Below are 18,476 nucleotides of genomic sequence, written 5' to 3' on the forward strand. Positions count from 1 at the left end.
GCTCAGCGGGTTATTATGTTTTAAAGAAAAATTTTGTACATATAAATAAAAGGCAATAAAGAAACAAAATAAAATAAAAATATTTGTTAAAATGTTTTGATTTTTATTTCATTTTATTTGGCAACAAGAATAATATTTACAAATTTATAAAATCTTTCAATTTCAACTATTTTTCACGGGCGATGCATTTCTGTTTGTCTGTTGATAAATATTGTATACTTTTTCTAGCTTATTAAAACTTTCACCACTTATTTCTATATGATTACAGCCTACTTGCTCCTCATCACTATCTGAAACATAAACAAAATATAGTCATTATTCATAGTATTTCACTTATTATTAGACACAAATAAAATTAAATAAAAAAAGCACTATTAACATAAAAAAGTGCTCAATATCACACAATATTTGTCCCGATAAACTATCAATTATGAATTTGGCATTGCAGATGCACAGACATAAGTGATAATTCATATAAAAATAAGAGTACCGATATAATATTGTATACATAAGAAGATAAAAAACTATAATTTTCAGTAATTAAGTCAGTATTTGTCGGCATCGTGGTGCAACGATCAGCGCACTTGCCTACCATGCAAGAAGTCTCAGGTTCGATTCCTGACATGGTTGATATAAAATATTTATTTAGAAGGGTTCTTGGTTGCTGTTTTTACACAAGAATATTTCATAGTCCCTGGACGAGAACCTGAAGCATAAAACTGATTATCTTACCTTAATGTAACAAAAATTACCACGATACGCTTCGATTGGAGTACCAATGCAGTGCTCTGGACCTTGGACCATTAGGTGCGTAAAAAGAATGACGATTTTTTCTTTTATTCAGGAAATATATCATACAATTTCAATGTTTTATAGTATACCGTATACAGTATAGACCGGTAAAGTTTCCATATTATACAACATGCTATAATTATCAATAAACTTTGTTTTTTTTTTAAGAAAAATACTTGAATTCTTATTATTTACTCAAATATTAAACTTTTTAGACCATTTCCTAAAAGTTATAAATAACTTGTGCTGAAAAAATCGAAATTGAGTTGTGCTACCACACTCTACAGTCGGATTTGAACCTCCAACATTTGGCCCGTGAGTCCACAATACTACCACGGGATCACAACCCACATTTTTTTTCGAGTAAAATAATATTAAAGGGAATAAAACATAACCACAAGAAGTTTAAATAATAAATCTAAACTAAATCAAAATACAAATGCTAAAAGTACACAGTAAGTAATTGTACGAGTAGAAATACTATTGAAAATGAAACAAAATTTACTTCAAGTAATTAAAAAGTAAGAATTAAAACAAATGAGAAATAGAAACATGCTCAAATATATAAAAAAAAAAATTCAAAAGGGAAGAATATATAATTTCAGGAATTTAAAAAAACAGATCAAAAGCAACAATAAAAAAACGATATAAACAAAATAAATTAATTTTATAACAACTTTAAAAATAATAACACATTACGATTAAAAAAGCAATATATTTTTTTTTTTTAACTCAAAAGGCTATTAAAAGTCATAATAAAACCTATTTTTTAATATTTTCTAGAGACTGGTTTCAAAGCTATACAAGTTTTCTTATCAAAGTATACTCAACTTCTTAGTTAATTATACCTTGATAAGACGCTTTTATGGCTTTGAAACCGTTCAGTAGCAAAAAAAAATAATGGTTAAAAACAAAGTTGTTTCATTTATTTTATACCAACGAAAAACCACAAAGTTAGTGCTTCAAATAAAAATAAAAAATAATAAAAAGTAGTTGAAAATATAAAAATGATGATGATGAATTAAAGGGTCGGTTTATAATTTTTCTAATATTTAGGTGGTACGTATTAATTTAAGTTTTATTTTTATCTCCTAGTTTAAGAATAAGGGCATTGCTCTAACATGCATACATTTTAAGTTTTATTTTTATCTCCTAGTTTAAGAATAAGGGCATTGCTCTAACATGCATACATTTTAAAATGTATTTTTTTTCTTGTTTTCGTGTATGGTTTATTATAAGTATATTGAAGGAAAACAGAAATCACTTTCAACAGTAAACCCTATTAGTACTCTGAACAATAGTTTCAAATGAATAAATGCGGTAAGGCTGTAAAATGACATATAATTAACGATTTTGTAAGCTGTACTGTTGTTACTGAAAAATCTACATTTCATTCCCTTTTCACTTATTTGGTGGATGAAAATAAATTTGCTAAACGAAGTGATGAAATACTTATTTAAGAATCCTTTATTTGCTTTTGAATCCTAACCATTATCATATTTCCAACACAGTTTCACTCGAGCAAACTTAAATTTATCGAAATGCAAATTTATATTTGTTTTACAACAGACGTTTTAAGTGGTCTCCTTAAAATTTCTACCAAGATGAATTAATCGTAAAAATGTTCTAAAAGCTTTTAAATGCCCTAATGCCCGAATACAAAATACACAATAAGGGGTTGGTATGTAGTTAACGTTGGTTGGCACAAATATGATTGATCGCGAATAGCGTGTATGCAACATGAATATCCAATTCACTACATTATATTTTTCGTTTGGATTTCAAAGGAAAATAACTGTTCAAGTTTAAAAATAAATATGGATTCATTATTTAACTTCACAGATCAGAATACCCGTCCTAGTTTTGTCAATAAAACGTTTTTAAAAATGACTATTTTTTGCTTCCATTCTTATCAATAACTAAATTAATAAAAATGTACACGCTTAAGACTGTTGATTCTATATCCGTTTACTATAACTTATTATCTTTAGTGTAGTAGTGAAACTAAACTTATATTTATTTGTGTGAAATATAAAAGGATACACGATTATCAAGATTCCATCAACCAAATGTCAATTGAGTGGTAAAATATGCTCTATTGTGTTTTCAGTAAACCTAAGGAATATTTTTATTATATTTTCGGATATATAAATATCCGATGCGATACGAAGGTTTGTAGCACTTATATAATGATATTAATTGGAGTAATATTAACATTATGCCTTTGTTGAGTTTTAAAATTAATAAAAGTTTAACCGTAGTCATTACTGCTGACTACCATACAAATTTGCTTCTTAACGTATCAAAGATATCAAAATGACTCCACACCCATATTTTAAAATTCATATAAAAGTTTTATGTTTTTAATTTTTAGTAAACTTTGAAAATTTGATTTATTAGTACTTGTAACACCAACTTTGACACTTGAAAATGGATCCGTGCAGATTATTGTATGGAAGTTATATGATTTTATTGGAACGTACTCATAAATGGAGGCATTCGTGGCGTCATTGTCAAAACACTTGATTCACACACAAAAGATTTCGGGTTATATTTCCGTTAAGAAAACAAAAAAAAGTGTCTTTTTTTTAACCTGAGTGTTTTGTCTATTAACTTCTGAAATTAGGCATTTGGTCTAGTGTGGTGCAAAAAGGCTATTTTAAAAAATAGTTATTGAGTAGTTAATGTTTTTAATTAATGATTAAATAGAAAAAAAAATACTTGAGATATTCCATTACCATGTACCTGGAGTAAAACAACTCAACGACCCCGTTGCACTGCTTTCACCTTCATATCCATAATTTCTTAAATCATCAAATGGCGGACAATTTACGTCACAATCAGCACACTTTTTATAATTTTGAATCTCTTGCTTTTTGTTGCCGACTTTTCTTCTTGACTCATTATCCTTTGCTACTGAAATAATCAAATAAAGTATATTTATTTTTGTGAAAATGAAATAAAACAATATTATTCAATTGAATTTTAAAAATGTAAATTCAAAGAAAAATTCTTATTTATTTATTATTTAATAAAAATACAACATTTAAGTTAAGATAGAAAAATTCAATATTTAGTGATTTTGACAAAATTATAAAAAAAAACTTCGGTTAAGTTTTGATTTGACCAACAAGCTCATTTGCCTAAGCAAGCATTTTCACGATTTCACAACTGGACTTGTCCTGAAGGTTCGTTGCTCAAATTAAATAAATAAGTGAGGATTTTATATGATAATTTTATTTAAATCATTAGTAGTAAAAATTTTAATACAGAATTATTCAAATTGTGAATTTTGGGTTAGCTAAGTGGGTTTAAATATAATTAAATAAACTATGTTAGCAAGTTCAAGTCTTTAAATAAATAAATTTATAAAATACATTATGATCTAGTTGTTGATTTTAGAGCTCCAAAAGAGAGTTAAGAACGTTGTTATGTTCATTCTTAAGTTTTTGGTAAATTAAGTAGTAGTTAAAAATACAAAAACTTTCGAAATAACAAGATAGCATAAGGTAGGTGAATCTATTTTTTATAGATTTATCATATTTTCTTAGCTGTAGTTTTTTAAAAATAAAAACATAATATTTTGTGAACTGTTTCAAAAACACGATAGATATAATTTATAAATCCTCAATAAACAGGTATTCTTAGCAATGATTTGTTTTAGAGGTACGCCATTTCTTGTTTGTTTTTCTTTTGGTTTTTTTATCTCCCAGCCGGATTGTTATGAAGAAACGCCTGGTTATTACGCGAAGATTACTATATTTTTAGGGTTTGCGTCACTGCTTCAAATTTCCCTACGTTACATATTTCACAGGAAGCTGGTTATAATTTTCCCTTATAGATGTCAGTATAATCCGCAAACAAAATCAGATTAACGTGCTCATAAAATAAATAAATTAATCATCATAACCCTAAATACTTAGATTTTTAAATATTCATTTAAAAAAATATCAATCCGTGTTAAAATATCTATTGATCTTGGTACACTTAGACATAAAATTTAGTTTTTGTCTAAAAGTACGATAACACACATAAACTTTGCTATGGCTCAATACAAAAATATCATCACCACCACCGAATTGAATCAAATATAATTTAATTCTGTTCTGTAAACAATGTTATAGAGTCATGAACGAAAACAATTATTTTCAGGAGAAAGCTTTAGAACTTGATTTCCTTCGAGGAGGAGAGACTTGAGTTAAAAATTTCTTGATGATTTTTCTTAAATTTAATTTAGTTGTTTCATGTCAATTTTTTTTTCTTTGCTCTGTCTGTATTTAAGCGCTGTGTCAATTTGATATATTAAATTTTGTTCTTATATAAATAGTATGTATTGGTCTATTGTATTATTTTATGTTAGTATATCGCCTCAATTCAACACAATCAACGCATTCCACAAAACTTTTAAACCGTGAAGTTAAGACTTTTGGGTCAATAAATACAAACGTATACATTACTTGTCAATTAAAAAATACAAAATTCATATTTAAAACTTTTAAAAATTTAATCTATAAATAATAACCTACTTGTGGTTAAATTTAAATTGTGTAATTGATTGAATTGCAAAAAAATGTGAAAAAATCAATAAAACCAATTTAATATATGTAATGGTTTTTTAAACACAAATATGTTATTTTCGATGCTTAAAAAAAATTGTTTTAAAAAAGAGTTAAGCTTATTTTAAGGGCAAATTTTACGTTTAAAATTTTGAAATACATGATTTAAATTAATATTATAGTTTTTAAATCAAAATTCTAACATACAAAAACAAAATATTTTTAAAAATTATAGTTTAATAAATAATGCAAATTAAAAATATATCTCATGAAAAAAACACAGCACAAAAACACACTATTGTTTCTTATTCGTATTTCTTTTTTTTTCTATGTCTAAAAATTCATCTATTACTTACCATTATTGATAATTTCAGTAAAGTCAGTTTGTTGCACCTGCGGTACAGGTATTTGTAATGTTGTTATGTCAAATGCTGTCATATCGTCTTCTCCACCTCCTTCGTCATCATAATTAATAACATTTTCTCGAATATCTTTCTCTGGACCAGTTGCCTTCGATTTCCCGTCTTTCCTGCGACTGAAGGCGAGGAATATCGGAACCACAACTAAAAAACAGGCATTTAAAATAAATTCAACATTTTATCCTTATGCACCTAATCGTACATAAAACATTATTTCTTGTTTTCTAACACAGTAAATTAGCCATCATTTGCAATTTAATGAAACGGATATAGAATAAAGTCTAACGCCTAAAATGCCATTTAAAAAATATTGCAGTGTAAAGTTAATATTAAATATTGATTTTGATATTTTTTTAGCTCCGTTTTCAATAATTAAATTTATTTCAAACTAGTCAAATTAGTCAAACTTTCGTATCCAAAGTTTTAAATCAACGATTGAAAAAAAAAATTAAACTGTTTTTTTTCAATATTAACTTAACATAATAAACATGGTTTTGTAAATAAAATACCAGGAAAGCAAGGTTTTTGTTAATATTGTTTACAGAAATTTGATATAAATAGTGAGTTTACTTCACCATTGACATTTCGGTTACTTGGTTATGTGTCTGACTTATGGATCAGAAGTCTAAGATTTGCACCCTGCTCTACCTCAATTTAGTTCCCATTTTCTAATAGTGAGTTATTAACAATTCGTTGAAAATGCTCCCAAAATTATAATATTTTAGTCATTTATTAGAACGCAAATATTTATTTTTATACTAGCATATTTTCTTTCACATCAATTTTCAATTAATACAAACACAAACAAAAAATTTACGTGGATTGCATCTTAATATAAACACTTTGAAAGTCACAAGAACACGATTTCGCATGAACGAGTAAACAAGTTTTTTTTCTTCTAAAATGCTAGATTTGAAACTCAAGTCGTATAAATGAGATTGAGTGGAGGATAAGGCGCCTTTTTGTCAGCTCATCCGGAACATCGGTTGCCTTAATTTTTTATTTTATCTCGATCTTTCGAAGAATCGAACGCAAGACCTCGGGCATGGTAGGCAAACGTGCTAACTTCTACAGTACGATGCAAACTAATTTCCCTATATTTCTTTTTTCAGGATTTTTTTCTGTAATTTTTCATAGAGCCAAGAAATTTTCTCAGATTTGTGGTTATATTTCAAAGACGGTATTATATTTTTCATTTTGAACGAAACAATTAGCCTAGAATTAGAATCTAGAAATTCAGTTTCGTTAATTTAAAGTATTTTTACTTTAAAATACAAATAAATTTTACATAAATATCAAAATAAACATTTTTATTTAAATGTGATTCTTTAACAAATTTAATGTAAATACAATTTTATAGATGTTTATGTAACTAAAATAATCGTATGTCTGAAAAATAAGACCAGAACCCTAGACGAGTGTTTTTGACTCGATAGCTTATCTTAGGTAAAAGTCTTGAATCGGTAAATCGAGTGAAAATAAATCTACCTTATATTATGATGGGTGGCCTATTTGCCTATCATGCTCGAGATCCAGGGTTAGATTCCTGCTAGGATGGAGGTAAAAACAGTTTTAAAGGTAGTAACGCTGTAATATTTCACTGCCCCTGGGGTAGTATTCTGAATCTACTCTATTCCCTAGAGAGTAATTAATTTGAGGGTTTTTAATTTTTCATGCACCGAAACTTTGCTTCATTTATGGCCACACTGATGATTAAACGTCAAATAAATACAGACACGTGAAACCGTATATAATTTTTTTATTTAAAACATTATTGCGATGTTAAACATTGCCCAAAATACTTAATTAGGTTGAATTAACCAAACCGTCTTCGTTTTTTTTCCGTGTAGTAAACAGTTTTATATATCATCGATGTGGCCATTATATTAAGTAAAATTTTACAGCATTCAAATATTAAAAATCCCCAAATGAACCACTCTCTCATTCTTTATAAAATATTCTAAATACCACCGCTGAACTGGTAGCGAAAGCGTAATACTGATCACTTTATATTATATGTATCATAAATAATCTAGCAACGCTTGGAATACTACTGTATCACTGAATTAAGAATATGATTTGGATAAATGTGTTCATTAAAAGTTATTATAAAATAAAAAAAATATATTATCAGATCACCCAAAGTACTCTCCCTAGTGACAAAAGGACAAAGAAAGTTTAGCACGTTTTAATAATGCTGGATTTCGGATTCCTATCCTTAACTCCCAAAATTTGGCGCCCTAGAAACCCTATTATAGACATTTATCGGTTCAGTGGAACTTTCAGAAGGTGAACTGACTCGAAAGCATGCGAAATAAAAAAAGGAATTATTCCTTTATTTGTGGTGACCGAGTTTTCCTTAAATAAAAACGTAAAATAAAAAATAATGAATATTTCAAAATTTCCTTTGTTTTAAATTTTTCTGAATTTAGATTTAAACGCAATTTACATATATGATTACGAAAATGGCGCTTTATAAGTAATCCATAATAATAATAAGATAGATTTTTTCAATCAAATTTGGCAGGTTTTTATGGAAAACATTTAAAGATAACGTGAGGCTTAACATATATTTATTTTGGGTGCATACATTGATATTATATTTTATAATAATATAAAGTTTATTTATTTTTGGTGTTTCTTGGTAATTTTTTTAATCACTTAAATAATAGATTTCGAGAAAGCAGTGTTTTTCTGTGGATAGGTTCCAGTACATTAAATGGATATTTTGGTTAATATGTGGAGCATTTTACACAGCCCATATGTTAGGCAGTAAAATATAATTTCTCTTTCTTGCTCTTGCCTTGCTTGCCTAGCTTCCGTAACAACAATTGCTATCATCGGTCTCAATTTTTTCGGATCCAAGCATAACCAGAGCGCTTATTTTTCAATTTAAATGTTCCGATAGTAAATCTCTTTATAGCATCAAAGCTTTTTAAAACAGTCAGTAGCAACAGTAATATAAGGAAGACAATTTACAAACATTAACAAAAAAAACTTTAAATTGAAACAAAAATTTCACTAAATTTTATCCAAAATCAGTAGGCATTTCTGCATGTCATAAACCGTTCTTAAGTGATATACCGAGTTTAGGTCATGGACCAAGAATCAGAATATAATGCTTAGGCAAAAAGTATTTAGTCAGCACCATTCAAATGAACTGATAAAAGGGTACTTGCAAAGATTTGCTTTTGACCTAATAAAACTCAGCCGAAATCAAGTGAGGGTTATAACCAGAGCCCTCACAGGGTACTGCAAATTAAATACTTAGTAGAATGAACCTTTTTAACTTCTAGATATAGGGTTCTGCAGTGCAGATGAGGAACACCTTTACAAATTATATGTGATGCTTTACATCATAAAATAATCCGAATCCTCGAGGGACCACTGGTTAAACCTGAGGATGTTGAAGAACTTGCCTTTTACATAACAGCCCTATTCTTTTCGGATATGGGTGTGGAGGGAGATTTTAAGCAAAATAAGAACTCTCGCCTTCCATACTCTAGCCAGGCTTTTTAAAATCCTTCTTTTTACAATAGACCTTCACAGGTCGCAGTGACGTCAAAAGCTTGCGTAGCACCTGCCCCTTTACGAATTAGTATAATAATAAAACATATAGAATATTTATAGTATATTTTTCATATTTCATTTGTTCGCATTGAATTAGCTGTATCGAGAAGTGTCAATTTTTTATTCTTTAATTTAAAGATCGACCTCAGATTTTAAAAGGGAGAAAAATGAAACAAAAAATAAATTATGTAAAAACAGCAAAGCGGGACACAATAACTTTATTTTGTAGGGATATTCCAGGTGATTCATAATTCAGTTATTACCACGTGAATACATTTGTGCCTATAAAAAAACTCCAGAAAAATATTTTTTTCACTTGTTTCGGTGCAAGAAAAGCGGTAAGATTTTCCAACTTTGTTTTTCTACAAAAACGCCAAGCGAACAGTGTAATTTGTATTCAATGAGTGTTGTGAATTTACTATTTGTTCTAGTACAAACATACGTGAATTGGGATTCACAATATTTTATTAACATGAATGTGTAAGATATAAACGTATTTCGCATTTATTATTTAAAATAACGGTTTGGGTACATGTATGTATGATACCTTAGTAAAAGAACATTCAAAACAGGTTTTGTAAAAGAAAATATGTATTAAAAATGGTTTTCATAATATTTACACTTTTCATTTAATTGGTCAAGTCAAATCAAAACAAAACTTGTAGTTTGATGAATTTAAGACACCTGATATTTTTCAAGTATTTCAATGTAATTATTTTTCATAATTCTTTAATATATTGTGTGAAAAAACCTCCTCGAGTCACTATGTCACACGCTCAGGTTACATTAGGCAACCTGAGTTTAGGAAATGATCGCCTGATAATCACTCTCTTTTCATCTTATTAAAATTAATTACGTGTCTTACTTAGCGATCTAATTATGTTACATTACTTTCTCTTGAATGAATGTTTTATACATTTATCTCAGAGTACTCAATATTTGATCATTTTCAGAGATTTATGACATAATATATATTTTTCAATTATCTTATTTACTTAAATACGTTAGTTAATTTTCGTGGCGATATTCAATATGGTAGCGAGATATTAATTTTGCGGAATTTGCAACGCCAATTACATCATAGGAACGGGTGGGTTAATTAACCAACTTTTTTTTTCGTTTGTTCATCCAACTTTTAAATTGAACAATGAAAAAAGTAAAAAATCATTTATTTCCATTTTTCTTCACTTTTTTGGGTGAAGATGGCATGAAGAAAAAATAATTAAGATTTGAAACACAAATGGCAAAAATATCCGAATTAAATCTGCATGTTTACACATGATATTCAGTCCACATTTGAGTAATAATTTCGAAAACACACATTTCTTCATCAGAGGGACTTATTTTTAATATTTCCAAATCCGAATGAGTCGCTTTTATTTTATTTTATTTTGGTTTCATTTCTTGGCGCATTTATAAAAAACCGTAACCGTTAATTTTATTCTTTTTTGGTTTTCCTACTCTGATTTTTAAATCAGCAGTTTTTTTTATATTTTGTCTCTAATTTCTCTGTTATTATCTGGCAATTTTCCAGCAATGTTAGTATTAATGCATGTTGTTTTCATGGTTATATTGGTTTAAATATATATTAAAAACCAGAGGTTTTTTTTAATGAGACGTAAAATATTTAAGCTTAAATGATATAAACTGGTCTTTTGCTTTTTAATGTTGAGAAATTTGAAGTGATGAAGAAAAATAGTTCCTTTCTTTTAAATGTTAGGGTGATTTTCTTCAAACACAATAAGCTGCTATAACAACGACACAACCAGGTGTTACGTTCAGTTTAACAGTTCAGTTCAGTTACGGAAATATGCTTTAATAGGAAATATGAAATATATATTAAAACTATTTTTACAAGTATCATAAATATTTAAGAAAATGTTTTTTGGCAACTTACCCAAATAGCCAATAATATTTATGAAATCATGGACACGTATAATGTAACCTTAAATAACAAAATGCGATAAAAAGTACATGATAGTATGTGATAAAACTGATGGAGAAAAAATCAAGTGTATTTATAATTGTTTCAGTTCAAAAATCGTATATAATAACTTCCACCCAAAAAAATGGCTACTTATCTTCATATCATCATTATCTCACTTTAATTTTAAAAACAAAATACTTAAAAGCTTCTTTTATTGACACAGTGGGTGCATTACTGCTGAACAATGTATGAAAAGGTCACTACAGCTAAATCTATTGATTAATATTAAATATACGAGCTTTGGCGACTTTCTCCATTAGACATCTTCCCCCGACTTACCTAAATAAATATTTACTAACAGTTATTGAATTGTTAGACCGCAAAGATAAGGCTTCAAATAATAATAAAAATACAAATATTAATAATACAACGATGAACTTCGTTTGGTTTGAGCATTTGTCGTCTTAATTTAAAAAAAAACAAAATACCCTTTTCCCTAAGAACGATTGATTTTTATACTGTATCTATATAACAAGGATCTTATCTCAAAAAATAAGTTGAAATAATTATTAAAGACCCACCTTTATGACCAGTACTACATTTGAAGGGTAGGATTTTTAACTGGAAATTCTAAATTCTCCAAATCGACCCAACCGAAAATAATTGAAAACGGACCATTTGAGTAGATATATAGTTATTTTTTTAGATGGTTTTCAGTCAGATACAGATTAAGTAGGGAACGACAAAACTTTACTTTTAGCAAATAATGATAGAATTTTCAGGATTTACCTTTAGAAACACTACAACTTTAGTGAAGTCTTTTTGAAGCACTTAATGCCTTTTATGTTTACAAATGAATAATCGTTTATATAAAAAAAAACTAAATATATTGTCTAATTACGTGTTGAGTTCTAGTATTTGTTTGTTTTAAAGACGGAAAAGAATGGTCAAAACGTGGTTTTTCGGAAATATTTTACCATAAAATATTGAAATTAGATAATATAATGGATCATGTACGATATACCTATCCTCATATATGCTGTTTTATTCATATTACGTTTTCTTTAAATAAAAACCACATGGCTAAAATACGTTATCTGCCATTAGGTGTTATTTTTCTTAAGTTGAATAAAATAAATTCTCAAATTATATATTTTATATTCTAAGAATTGACTTCGTGGTCACACCAGCCAATCACACAACATAATCCCTGTAAGATTCTCACATTCCTTTTTCGATTGTGTTTTTCGTCTCTGATGTAATATATTAAAAGTAAATATGTAAAAAGAGAATCGGAGTATGTTCTCGTCACCAGTGTTGCGGACTCATGAATCAGATGTTCTTGGTTTGAACTCCACTATGAACCACACACACACGACAACTTGACTCCCATTTTACAGTAGTGAGTTATTTATAACTCTCTAAAAATGGCTAAACAAATTTAAACGTTTCAAAACGTCAGATACCAGTAAAGAGACTTCAAAAAATTTCAATATGAAATCACATTTTGAATCAATATTATTTCTTGTCGTTTCTGCTAGGAATCTATTTCGAGATCTCAAGCATGCCGAACGTGCTAACGTACATAAAAACGGTTTTAATTCTTACCGAATATAATAAGCAAGCAAATAAAAATGGCTGTAACCGCTCCCAGGCTGAGAGTAAATGTGTGTTTATCGCGTTCAAGTTCGCAGTCCTTTCCCCAGAAGCCATCACTGCACACGCATTTATATCGGGTCCGGGGGTCCTGATTGACACACCTTCCCCCGTTCTTACACGGAAAGTCAATACATTCGTTACGGTCCATACACCCCTTGCCGTCGTGGCTAAGCATTTGACCTTCGGCGCATCTAAAATACAATCAAAATCAGATTAAAAATAAGCTGTATATTATTCGAAATACAAAAGTCAACAAAGCATTTTATGACAATTTGAATGAGATTTTTTATGGTAAGCAGAATGATAAATTTTGTAAACAGGGCAACAGCAAACCTTTGAAGAAACTACGAAAAATACTCAGATAGTTAAATCAATACATTTTTTTAAATGACGATAGTTTATATAAACAGGTAGGTAGGCGTCAAGTTGCAGTTGGTGAGTCGGCCAATTCGGAGTCGTGGGTGCGATTACCGGCAGTTGCAAGAAAAAAGTAAAGAATTAAAATAACTCAATAATTTTTCATGCGGTTGTGATGTAAATACATGCTGACAAGCCTCTAAAATAAAGCATTAACGGGTAAATACTTAAAAAATACACAAGAGCATTTGAAATAAGAGAGGATGTCATTCTTTCTTTTTTGTCAATTTCTTTGAAAAAATAACCTATTAATAAAAATAAATTATTTAACTCATTATTACAAAGTAAACATGTAACTTTTTTTTTTAATAACCCGCTAAGCCTCTATTTTAAAGGCTTGTCAGCAGGTGGGAAAGAGGGGATATGGAAAGAGGTAATGAAAAATTCACCACAACTCCCAGACCAATTGTGAAAAAAAATCTTTTTTTGATTTTTTCTTGCAACTGGCGGGAATCGAACCTGCGATGCCAGTTTCACAGTCGGCTGTCTAACCAACTGCGCCACGATATCTGTCAACAGTGTTTAACAACTTAAGTTTTAGTTAACTAGTTATAAACAGAAAGCTTGATAAGGAAATAAGTTAACTCACCTGCACTCTAATTTATTCCAAAGATCGACGCAAACAAACGGCGCTGCACAGTCGACGTTTATGCAAGGAGTACTTGAAGCACATCCTTTGACTAGATTACGTGACATAGTTGCTTGCCCCCACTGAGTGCCATTCATTGCTGGCGGTAACGGAAGCTGTTTACCATCAAGACGAATATCATCTAAGCAACCTTTTTGAAAATCAGCAAATACTTCAATTGTTTGCATTCCGGTAAATTCAGCTTTTCCACCAGCAAAAATGCCCTCTTGTTTGTCAATAAAAAGCCATTGTTGTCCAACGAAAGTAAAACTCTCATTATAATAAAGGCCTTCTCCTCCATCCATCTCGAGTAATACGGCACTCCCAAAACGATTTACTTTTGCCACATGCCAATGTCCATCATTTACCAGTAATCTGCTCAACCAAATATCATTTTCTTCCATTTTCATCGAGTTTAAATTGTACCGAAAATGCAATCTGGAGTCTTTTATTTCTAATATACAATACTCTCTGCTGTGTTGATCACTCATACGAAAAAGCTCCCCATGAGATTCTCTCGTACGAAAACGAAGCTGAATACTCGTCGTAAATCTGTCTGGTTCAAAACTTAATGCATACTTTACATAGCTTTGGCTCTGAAATGTTATCGGTATTGTCGGGGTAGTACACGTGGGACCCGTCCAGCCAGCTTTGCATTTACATTCTGCACTAGAATAACTTGCAACACATGAACCGCTATACCAACACCGAGCTGTGTTTTCGTCTTGATTGCAAAGTTCATCCGTTTGAGGACATCCCGGTAATGAGTTTTGTTGCAGCCCAGGATGAGCTAAATCGTATAACTTACTGTTAAATATAACATTTTTTAAACAGCCGTTAAATCCGTCAATATTTGGAGTATGTCTCCAAAAATACTGCATTTTGTCGAAATCCTCAATGTATGCTCCACCCAATTGAAGTGGGGTATTAACGTTTAGATACTCGTTAAATAAAGGTACAACTCCTTGTGCTTGACAATTTGAATAATCTAACTCAGACAAACTACCATTTTCAATTTTTTTCACTTCAGCTGCTTTGCAATAGTCAAGAACCATTTTTACGTTTTCAGTGTCCCAGAAAATATCTATTCTGTGCCACTCTCCATCGTCTAATGAAATTTTTGAAGCAATTTTTAACTCTAAAGTACCTGATCCAAAATCAATAAGAAGGCGTGGTATTCCATTTTGAAGTTCGACAGATATAAAATCGGAAAGTATTTCTTCATATGCTTTAGGAAAAATTATTGGACCATTATACAGAAACATACCATTTGCGTTTCTCGTAATAAATTCGAAACTAAGGTGAGATTTGTCACACATTTCTAATCGCGAAAACCATGCCCATCCTTTTCCTTGAAAATTTCTATAGGTCTGTTGACACCGAGGACCACTGTACCCTGCAGGACACGAACAAGTTATCCCATTTTTATTGTCTATACAAAAACCACCATTATAACATGGATTAGATTTGCATGATTCAACTTTAGAGTTTTTAGCTTCACATAAACATTGTGCAATATATTTAGCCCGTACTCCAACTAAAGCGGTAGTATTTGCATCGACTAAATATGGGTTCTTCTTTATTTCTAGAGCATTAGTACAAGAGCCTTCACACTTTTTGTTTTCTTGAATACATTCATTTATTCCGGCCATAGTAATATTAATACCTAGATGGCTTTCTATTTCGTTTTTATGCAGTAATACAATTCCATTCATATTAACTGAGTTGCTATTTGTACCTTGAACGGTAAACATTACATCCACAAATGTTGCATTATTATTACATTGCTGTACACTAAAAACATAAATGTCTTCTTTGTTTGTTTTGAATAAATTTCCTAGTTTATCTTTTAAATGATCTTTAAAACTTTTTTTTGTACTGTGGACTTCATAATCCCACTCTCTTATAAATTCTTCATCTGTTATACCTTCAAAGCGTATTGATCCAGAATTCATTACTGACTCATAGCTTATTTCTTGAACTCTTACGTTAAAATTTGATGACACGTTATATTGATTATGTCTATAATCAGAAACTTTAAATTTTAGTTTGTAAATTCCTTGTTTAATTCCTTGTCGCATTTGAAGCATTCCAGTTTTTTCATTTAATTTGAATTTAGGATGTTCGGTTGACTCCCATTTTACAATTTTATCTGAATAATCCCAATCATCCGCATCATGAACAAATACTTTTCCAATGTCAAAGTCGTATGACTGTCCTTGATAATTGTAAACAATTACATTTTTAGTGCCAGGTTGCATTTTATTATCGTTAATATCTCCGATAGTAACGGTCAAAGTACTAGTCCCAATCATAGGAGGAGTTCCATTGTCTTTTAAAACGATCGGTATCTTATAATCTTTTTTGTACTCTCTGTCAAAAGTTACAAGTGAAGAAACAATTGCCATATTTTCATTATTACCATATTTAACTTGTTCTATTTTAAATGACGACTGAATAGTTTCATCAGCTGATGGATCTAGATAAAATTTGAAAGGTGGTCCATTATTCATTGAATGGTCATCTCGATCTGTTGCATGTATTTCTGCTACTAATTGAGAAGGAACATGCTCTGGTAATACAGGTCTATAATCCTTTAAAAATGTTGGAGCATTATCATTAACGTCTTTTACTACAACAATCATATAAGCCACTGCACTTTTAGAAGGAATACCATCGTCTTCAGCTATAATACGCACTTCATGTCGGGAAAGTTTTTCTCTGTCTAAAGGTCTTTGTATGATCACAGAACCTTTATCATTAATGTAAAAATGGCGACCTCTATCTGACATCCGATCTACAGTATATGTTATTTTGCTTTTACCACCATTATCAGCATCAAGTGCTTTAAAAGATTGTATTGTTTTCCCAACTTTAATGTTTTCCAAAACGTGTACCTCAGAAACGTTTTTTTCAAAAATTGGATAATTGTCATTTATATCTCTTAATTTTACAACCACCCATGATGTATCTCTGTGATAGTTATCAAATTTATCAGTGCTATCTTTATCTTTAACTTGAATCCTGAATCTAAAACCATTTCGTTGCATGGGATCTTCAAAATCCAGAGGTTCTTTAATTTTTAACGAACCAGTGCCGTCATTTCCTTTGAACATTTCAAACTTATTAGCTCCATATCCACTATTTTCAATTATTGTATAAGTAAAATTATTAGTTTCATCTTCGTCGTGAACTGTGACGGTGAGAATTGATTGAGAAGGGATTGTTGCATTACTAGTTTCATCAACTTCTGTTACCCATTCATCTTTCACAAAATGCGGAGGCATGTCATTAACATCCTTTACCTTAATGGAAGCTGTGCCCGTTCCTTTTAACCCTCCACCATCCATAGCTACAACTTGAATTGAGTAATCGGGAGTTTTTTCTCTGTCTAAACAACAAACAGCCGTTTTTATAATACCCGTTGTTGGTTCTATTTCAAATATTGGAAACCCAGTTTCTTCTTCAATCACGTTTTTTTCTATGGAGTATATTAATTTTGCGTTCCCGCCTTCGTTAGGATCATCGTAATCAACAGCTGCAATCTTCATCACGTGTAGCCCCGTCGTTCCATTTTCTGTCACATTAGCAAGGTACACTCCCAAAGGAAAGATTGGGGCGTTGTCGTTAATATCCTTTAAATTAACTTGAACTTCCGAGTAACCGACCAATCCATCTCCTCCTTCGTCTTGAGCAAATATCGTAAATTTCCATTGAGGTCGTCCATTTGGTTGATCTCGATCCAAAGGCTACAATGTTTTAAATTTAAAAATACGTTATTTGTTAAAACAGAAAACAATCGCTAAAAAACATTTGATTTGTTTTTAAATCATCAAAATCAAATTCATATTAATTATCTGGTTTAAAATTAGTAACATTTTGATAAACTTTCTCTTGTGTATTTGTAATGATTTATTTTTAAGGCGTTATTTTTTATGATATGTATGATCACTGAAAATTAAACAAAAACTTGTTTTTTTTGTTTTAAATATTTTTTTTTATTAATTGTTCCAAATAGAGCATTCCTGTTTTTGGAACTTCAAATTAATGCAAAGTCAATTTTTTTTTTTAAATTCTGATAACATGTAATTTTTAATTACTTTCATTAATTAATACATAATAAAAATCTGTTTTCATACAATGTTTTGTCATTTTATATCTCCGGACATCTTTGACCGCACTTGTAATGTCAGTACTCGTTTTATATATTGGCTTTACGGTGGGAAATAATTTAGAGTCTTGTCTTACCTTCAGAACGAATATCTCCCCTGTAGTTCTGTTTACTTCGAATTTACTGTTGGAAGGGTTATCGGTATCAATTCCTTGGCCGGTGGGGAAGTACACGACATTGTGGGGTCGGTCTTTATCGCCATCAATCGCCGTTACCTGTTTTAGTGTTACAGATTACTTATCGCTACAAGTTACGAGGGGCACAACATGAAAACATAACACAGTACCGGAGGGGTGACACTAAAATATGAGTGACGTATTGAGAAATTGTCAGGAAA

The 18,476-nt window shown here is 30.1% G+C and overlaps 1 protein-coding gene across 1 annotated transcript in view; it reads right to left on the reverse strand.

The window, feature by feature from the left end:
* Positions 1–162: 162 nt before the first annotated feature.
* LOC148285310 (neural-cadherin-like) overlaps positions 163–18,476 on the reverse strand; it is a 164,978-nt gene continuing 146,664 nt past the window's right edge. The window contains exons 5-10 of the mRNA XM_088227287.1: positions 18,217–18,354; positions 13,930–17,717; positions 12,873–13,114; positions 5,705–5,911; positions 3,538–3,708; positions 163–290 (exon numbers count right to left, since the gene is read on the reverse strand). Coding sequence (XP_088083413.1) covers positions 163–290; positions 3,538–3,708; positions 5,705–5,911; positions 12,873–13,114; positions 13,930–17,717; positions 18,217–18,354 — 4,674 coding nt within the window. The remainder of the gene's footprint in view (positions 291–3,537; positions 3,709–5,704; positions 5,912–12,872; positions 13,115–13,929; positions 17,718–18,216; positions 18,355–18,476) is intronic.

Source organism: Micrasema longulum, unplaced genomic scaffold (genome assembly GCF_059751315.1).
Source record: "Micrasema longulum isolate JH-2025_06_02 unplaced genomic scaffold, ASM5975131v1 h1tg000042l, whole genome shotgun sequence".
Taxonomy (NCBI): Eukaryota; Metazoa; Arthropoda; class Insecta; order Trichoptera; family Brachycentridae; genus Micrasema; species Micrasema longulum.